This window comes from Panthera uncia, chromosome A2, assembly GCF_023721935.1.
Source record: "Panthera uncia isolate 11264 chromosome A2, Puncia_PCG_1.0, whole genome shotgun sequence".
NCBI lineage: Eukaryota > Metazoa > Chordata > Mammalia > Carnivora > Felidae > Panthera > Panthera uncia.
Window position 1 is genome coordinate 92,676,752 of NC_064816.1, and position 8,093 is coordinate 92,684,844.

The following is an 8,093-nucleotide window of genomic DNA, read 5'->3' on the forward strand; positions in this document are numbered from 1 at the left end:
AGCCCTCTATGGCTAAAAGAATAGGCTTGGCCCTGAAAATATTTGAACAGTCACATAGAGCATTCTAGAGAAGGTGACAGATAAACAATGCCTGCCTAGGAGATAGTTTTTTCTAATTTCTCTGGGAACTGGGGCTAGAAAAGGAGAAGGAATAGCAATAGTTGCCAACGAATTGACAGTTAAGGGAAGATACTGCCTAATTAACCCAAAACAAGACAGGATTTTGACAGGATTCACCTGAGGCAAATTCTCTGCCCACCATTTTCCCATTCCCTTCCTATCATTTTCCAATTCTTCTCCCTCACTTCGTCCTGCATTGTCCCTCTTTGCCAGGTGTGAATACTGAGTTATTGTAGTAATTTTGTCATAAGTGTAGATGTTAGCCCAAAACCAGTTGGGTGGACTTGAGCAAAGAAAGTAGGCATGTGTCCAGCATGAAATATACAAGCATACCATAGTTTGAAAACCACCGTTAAAACTGCTGGCATATTAAAACTAGTCAACACATATTTACCCACTGAAGCAAAAAACCTTTAATGTTGTTTGAAACATATTTGCATACATCTTTCTCCTTACCTTCTCCTTGGTATGGGGGTAACTGCTGCATGCGGTCATAGCATTTGTACTGCGCATCCGTCATTTTCTTACGTCCTAGGACGTAGAGAAATGGCTCGGACTTCATATTTGGAGGATAGGTGTCATTTGAAGTGGCAGGAAGAATTGGGGTTGGGTGCTGTATTAAAAAGAAAAATCAGTCACTTATAGAGAGCAGGAGCCGGTGTATACAGAAATAAATGAGACAGTCAAAAAGTTTGAAAACATTTTCCTTCCACGAGCAACAATTATATATGGTCTCCAAGTGGAATATTTTTCTTCATAACTGAAAAGTGTATTTATATTTCATCTACAAATTCTACCTACAGATTTCATATATGCATTCTTTCCATTCACTACTGAAAATGTATAGCCCCCACTCAAACTCATGCACCTCTTTATCATATAAGATTGTTTTAATTTTGTTATCACTGTTAAGTTTAGAGGTAAACAAAACAAATAACCTGATTTCCAAAAAATACCAATATTAAATCAACTTTGCCTTCTTTGGAACTTCTAATAATCATGAATCATGTTATTAAAAATAGATATATTAGTGCAATAAGTAAACTTTTATATTAGATTCTTTCAGCTGATTTTTATTTCTGCTTAGATTACGTGCACTGCCAAAAATTCACTCCAGGTAGTCACAGAACAAACAAAATCTGTTCCTCTGAGATACTCTGCATTGGATAATTGGCTTTAATATCTTTAAATAGGCTTCTTCAGCAGGTGACCTACACAGGATAATTTATTTTCACTGCTGGAAATCAGTGCAAATCTTAAATATTTCTCTTAGTGCTTCTGCACTTTTGGTACAGGCTGTCACTGGTCATGATCACAGACTGACAAATTATCCTAAGTCATGTTTATATAGATTTCAATTTCTTTTGTGGCCATGATGTTTTTGGTGGTGCTTGAATCTGTGATTCTATACCCATGTTCTGCATAGAGACTTGTTCAGAGAAGACTGTAAGCTTCAGCTTGCACTGGCTTTTTCTTCTTCTGAAGTTAGAAAGTTGCTCTCTTTCTATCACACCTGTTAAACACATTTTTTTATTTGGCCTTATTCTGTCTAAATTATTCTAAGATTGAAGTTTCCCCAGCTGTATTCATGCCAGAAACAGTGTTGCATACTTTTCTCTATTCCTCACAGTATCTAAGGCAAACTCATTTTTATTAAGTTGACCTGTATACCTCAGGCTACTCAGAGTGTAACCACACTGTTTTCCAGTGTATGTCATTGTGTGGATGCGGCATGCTTTCCTATCAGATAGCATATCACTAGATGCTAAATTGTACAATGCATAATACAATAAAAATTCAGAGTGTACAGAGGGCATGGTGCAAGAATAGTCAGTTACCATTACAGATACAAGGTAGAATTTCAACTGGACTTTGAGTATATGCAGTGTCTACATAGGCAGAGAGGAGAGGGAAGGCTTTCTGAATGAAGGGAAAGGAATGCGTATAGGTCCCAAAGGTAGGAAATGGCACGTATGAGACACAGTAAGGAAACCATTGTTCCTGGAGAGAAGCATATTTGGGGGTTAGTAAGAAATGGAGTCAAGGAAAATAAGATAATATAGAGCCCTGAGAAAACAAATCCAAAGTGCCTGGTGCAATGAAAGGCTCAATACATTTTAGCTAATATCATTAAAACATGACAATAAATTAAAGATGTACTGTAGGCTTTTGACCAGTGAAGTTTGTGAAAGGAAAATGTTAGTAAAATTCATGTGGTGGGCATCAGATGTTCACAGATCAGAGCTGGGGAGGGAGCCAGGAAGCTGAAGGCATGGACTAGAGCACTGCGTGAGGGAACAGGGAAGCACAACCCTCAGCACTTTCTCAGATAATAAAAACATATATTTGAATATGAGGACCGGAGAACAGTAATAGTCAAATAGCTCAGGTATTTTAACCTACATAATGGACAAGAATGGGAATACCTGAGAAGGGAGAAGTTACTAGGGGGAAGAACGTAAGTTCTCTTTTGTTCTTGTTTTGAAGGTGCCAGCAAGGCATCTGAGTAGAAATTGCTTGCAAACAGAAGAGGGTGAATACTTACTACATACTGTGATAACTCTAGATGGACACTTACTCTGGGTATAGTTGATACTACTCTTTAAATATTGGGATTGTTTCTAATTTTAATGCTTCTTGAATGTATGACAGAAAAAAAAGAGACATTAATGAACTCACAGAAATTATTTCAAATGTACAAATCCTTTACCAACATAGTTGAACACCATTCTGTTGTCATATGATCCTTCCCTACTGGTTTTAAGATCAACCAATCAGCAAATAGTCATTGAACTTTATCAGCCAAGCATTATGCTAGTGCTGAGTAAAATAAACATAGATCCTGCCCTCATGGAGCTTACAGTCTAGCAAGAAAGATCAACATAAAATATTTCCTGACACCAGGAACTGTGAAATGTAAAGAACCATTAATAATTAAATGCTCAGTATTCCTTCAGGAATTGGAATGTGGTTTGGGAGTAAAAAATACATATTTTTAAATGATTTCATGTTAAAGGCTTCGTTGTGGATTATACTAGCCTACATTTGTATGAATGCATGTGGCTGTGTGTGTTTTAACAATCTGACTAAAGATCATAACCATGGTCTTTAATAGATCATTGTATCTCCACAATAAGAGATATCAATTATAGGTTAACTTTATGCATCTATTTTAGATTCTTTGTAGCTCTATTCTTAGAATCTTTAATTGATGTGAGAATTATCATTTGATATATTATTTATTTATGGGTAATTTTCTCACCATATTCAAATGAAATTAGAAGCTGGAATGTGATGTCCAATATAAATATTTTCTGTCATTTATACTAGGTGTTTTAGATGTTAGGGAGCATCCTGTTTAAGTTTGGCATTCTTTCCAAAAGTAACATTCTGAATTCTATCTTTAATGGACTGGGTAACCAATTAATAAATGTTCCTGCACTAGTTGGAAATTCTTGTAAGCCGTGGGGAGTCATTATGTGCAAGGATACCAAGAGGAAAGCCTGGTACTTGTGTTTTCAATTACAGCATAATTTGTTTTAATGAAGTTTTAACATCAATAACAGTGTAGATATGACCATCTGAAAGAGCATGTGTATTTCATGTAGATGATAGGAGCATCAATCTTACCATTCTTGCAATATTGAAACAAACTCCAGTGAACTTGGTTTGGAGCCTGGTTCTATAGAGATTGTTTCAACACTGAAGGAATGAGAAATTAGAACTTCTGTCATAGATAAGACATAGTAATCTGAGTCCACTCCTTGTCTGGTTGGTGTGTGAGCAATGACTAGAATATTTGCAGTGGTAACTGAATGTTTCAGTGACTTTCTTCTGAAAATAACATATATTTGAGGCATTCTGTCATATATGTATATATAACACATATGAAGATATAGACAGATAATGATTATATATATGATTCTAATAATGGAATTACTACTGCTTAAAAATAATACATATACAAATTTCATAAAGCTCATGAACATAGAAAGGTTTTGCTGGTGATTTTGTACCAATAAAAATGGCTAGTGAGGTGGCATAATTTTCAGCAATATAGAGACAAACAAGAAGCAGTAGTGATTAGATAAGACTACCAAGCAATGTGAAACACTTAAAAATATTTTAGTTATCATAAGTATTATGTTTATATTATACATTTTGGCACATAAATATTTTATGCTCAAATGAAGATAGAGATGAGATATTAAGGGCACATTGATGTTCTGGATAAGGATTCATGTTCAAAGTTTTTCATACAAGCCATCTTATATGATTCTCCCAAAGCAAAACAAAAAACAACCTCTTAATTGTTGTCCTATGCAGCAGTTTAGCCGCCGTATATGTGATGTCACTCCTAAAGGTTCAAGTAAATGGCGCCACACATACGACCACCAAGCTGCCACCAATACCTGCAGTCCGTAGCTGAAACACCGTTGTTCTTTCAGTTAATAAATACTTTGCTTCCCCCACGCCAGTTACTGTTCTAGGTACTGGAGATTCAGCAGTGAACAAGACTGGCAAGGTCCCTGCCCCCATGGGGCTCACATTCTAGGAGGTTTTGTGCACAATAATCATGGAGTCCGGTGGAAAGCAATCTGGTTTGAGTGGACATGTACTCAAGCAATTCCTACTTTGATGTAAGACAATCTTCCTACTTCTTGGTTTCTAGAAGCACAGAGACAAAACAATTACAGGACCATTCTGTGTAGAGCTTTAAGAAATGGTGCATCACTGCAGTGGTTCAAACGTAACGAATATGGGAACTCATGCTACAGTGCTGAAGGGAGAGATTCCTATTGATTTCCACAGACAGAATTTGTCTAAAAGGAACATGATTCCAGAATCCACAACTTGATATAACCAGCAGGGTTTTGACGTCACCATCCTTAATACTGACAATGTACATGTTGGAATTGTTTGTAGTTTTCAGTTACTTATACTTTTCAAAATAATAAAGGATAAAACAGAGCTTTGTAAAGTGTTAACCTGGTTCTTCCAGGTAGGATCAGATGGTTGGTATCCTATGTTTTTTCTACTTAAGCATTATTTAAATAACAAAACTGCTCCATAATGATAAATTCCAAGCAAATAGGGGAATACAGATAAGTTACCAACAACGAATGCTTCTCAGAAGAATATAGTTTTTCTGTGTCTTCATCACTGTTGCTATAATTATCATCATCACTACCTTTTTTTTTAGAACTCACTATGTGCCAAGCACTGTTCTAAGCCAATTGCACTATTACAGATAAGGGAGAGGAAATGAGTAGGTGGTTTTGCTTGATGTAAATTGAGGCTCATGGAATGTGGTGACCCAAACTGATACTTTAAAGACCGTTTGGAAATCAGGTTGGTAGAATTCAACAAATATACTGACAGTGATTTTTCACAATAATGTATAAAAAAGTAATATTTTATAGTAATTAAAATCAGTACCACTTTTTAAAATAATTTACTTTTCTTGAAGGAGTATCAGTGTGGAACACAATGTGTGTTTTAGAAGGAAACTCACATATCAAAACTGTTTTTATGGAAGAATCCTCCAAATCAAATATATGATCCAAATACAAGACAGAGAAGCAAATTTCTGTTTATCACAGGAAAGAGAGCACAAAGCCATTTAAGTGCCCTGTACAGTATGTTTACTAGTAAAGAGATGCCCACAAACCATAAAATATTTCTGCCCATGGCTCAAATATATGAAATTATTTTAATCTTTGAATTTTGTAAAAGTTTTGAATAGAATTGATCTACTTTAGTTTTTTAGCACACCACAAATTATCTGTAGTCTTTATAATAAAAAAGGTGGAAACACTCAAACTGTCTTATATCTAGTTAAAGTTACTTTAGTTTTTCTTCTGTCAATGTTTAATATAATTATATGCTTTATAAAATAAAATTATTTAGAGATATTTACATACAACTGATCACATAGGATTTAATTTAAGCTATAAAAATAACAATATCAATCATGAATAGAATATACCAATATTTCTGTAGCTATAGAATCTCATATAAAGCTTGATCATTTACAGACAAAATAAAATGTGCTAATAATTTCTACAATATTCTTGTTCCAGTGTTTTTATTATATTTACAATGGCATGAAGTTACCTGCATTTCCAAATACCAGATTACTTTTAGCAAACTATGTTGTATTTTATCTAAAGATTATAACATGATACTTTTACATAATAAAATAGACTATACTTAATATCCAAGTAGATGCAAAAGGACTACATTGACAATCATACCCATAAACCACTTATTTGATGTATAACATTACAAAATAAAAATTTCCTTAAAAATAAGATTTATGTTTATGGAATATTAGTGATATTTTCCCCTGAATAATGTTAAGAGAAACAGTTTATACAAACTTGTAAGCCCATGACTACACATTAATTAACAATGTAAATCCTGGAACCCTGGACTAGTTTTGTTTGCCTGAGTATAATAGGATCAGTTATTGACTGAATTTTATTGCCAGGTATCATTCATTGGCCAGGATAAGGATCAATACAACTCCCAATTTGTTTATGTAAAATTTACTCATCTCTCTTTCATGTGCTATGGAAGTTGATGTGATGGGGAGTTAACAAAGTTAACACAAATAAATAGGCAGGCACTGGTAGTATTTTCTAAGATAATTGCAGTTCTGACTACTTGCTAACCATTTAGGAAAAAAACAATATAAAATTACAGAAATTGGGCATGATTTACAAGGCTAGAGAAAGAGTTATGGAATGACATTGGTATGTTAAGACCTAAGATTCTTAGTTTTTTAAAAAATTTTTTTTATCAGAAATGCATTTAAAATCAATAGCCAGACTGAAAGAGTTCAGATGTTTGAAAAAGACAGAAGCCTAGAAACTGGTTCAGATCCACATGTTTAAGATGAAAAACATTTTATCGAAGGACATTATTAGCCTTCGATGTTAATTTCCAAGATAATGTGGAGATGTCTCAAGTTAACGCTAAATTTTTATAAACAAAGCTCACATTTTTCAGTGAACTATAACACAAATCTAAATTGTGAAAGTTGGGGGGGGGATCTGTTAACACAGTATCAAGGAAATGATAGTTTTGGCTTGTGGAATGTAGTTTTGGCAAGACCTCTCCCTGTGTGAGTGTCTACTCAATCACATGCTCTGTGTCAGCATTCTTGATTAACGTGGCTTAAATAATGTTTTACTTACATTTAGGAAGATGAAGAGTACCAAGCACCGGCGGGTCAGTGTGAACTTCATTTTTGGTTTTTGAAGATGATCTTCTAAGTCCTAGAAAAATATAAAAGTAACAAAGACATTTACATTAATATAGGTTTAATACTGACTACAGTCAATTTCCTTTTCTTGTCTTTCAGTTTGACTTGGAGAGGATCATGTCCCAAGACATTCTAAATAAATTCATGTAAGTAAACAATATGCTTGTGATGCAAATGCAGTTGCATGTTCCACTGCCCTTCCTTTCAGCCAGGAAGGACTGGTGTCTGGTTGTTGTCTAAAGTCCTCCTATTAAGAAATTCCAGAGCCACCTATACATATCAGGATCAAAATAAAGGATTCAGAGAAATCAAGAGCAATCAATGTGGGCTTCAGTTAACATGTGGTATCAGTAGAACTGTTGAAAATTTCAGTGGAAACGTCCAGAAAGAAATCACTTCATTAGACATGAACAAATACAATCAATGATTTGTAAAGGATCACCTAGGTAATTTAAGGCAACTTTTATTTAAGCAGTCTTATTTAGAGCCTTGAGTATTTTCCTTTCCTACAGAATTTTCTACAAGCTTCAAGTTGCTATTAAGAATAAATTTCCTCAATAGCAAGGATAGAATATGTCAAAATATTTTTCTTTCCTACAAATTTTCTACAAGCTTCAAGCTGCTATTAAAAATAAATTTCTTCCACAGCAAGGATTGAGTATGTCACCTAACAGCTCACCATTCCTACCCAAAAGCATGTAAT

General features: G+C 34.5%; 1 protein-coding gene across 1 annotated transcript in view; it reads right to left on the reverse strand.

Moving 5' to 3' along the window:
- Positions 1-7,381, reverse strand: part of CALCR (calcitonin receptor) — a 61,284-nt gene extending 53,903 nt beyond the window's left edge. Inside the window, exons 1-2 of the mRNA XM_049642873.1 lie at positions 7,323-7,381; positions 577-733 (exon numbers count right to left, since the gene is read on the reverse strand). Coding sequence (XP_049498830.1) covers positions 577-733; positions 7,323-7,373 — 208 coding nt within the window. The 5' untranslated portion in view covers positions 7,374-7,381. The remainder of the gene's footprint in view (positions 1-576; positions 734-7,322) is intronic.
- Positions 7,382-8,093: the final 712 nt, after the last annotated feature.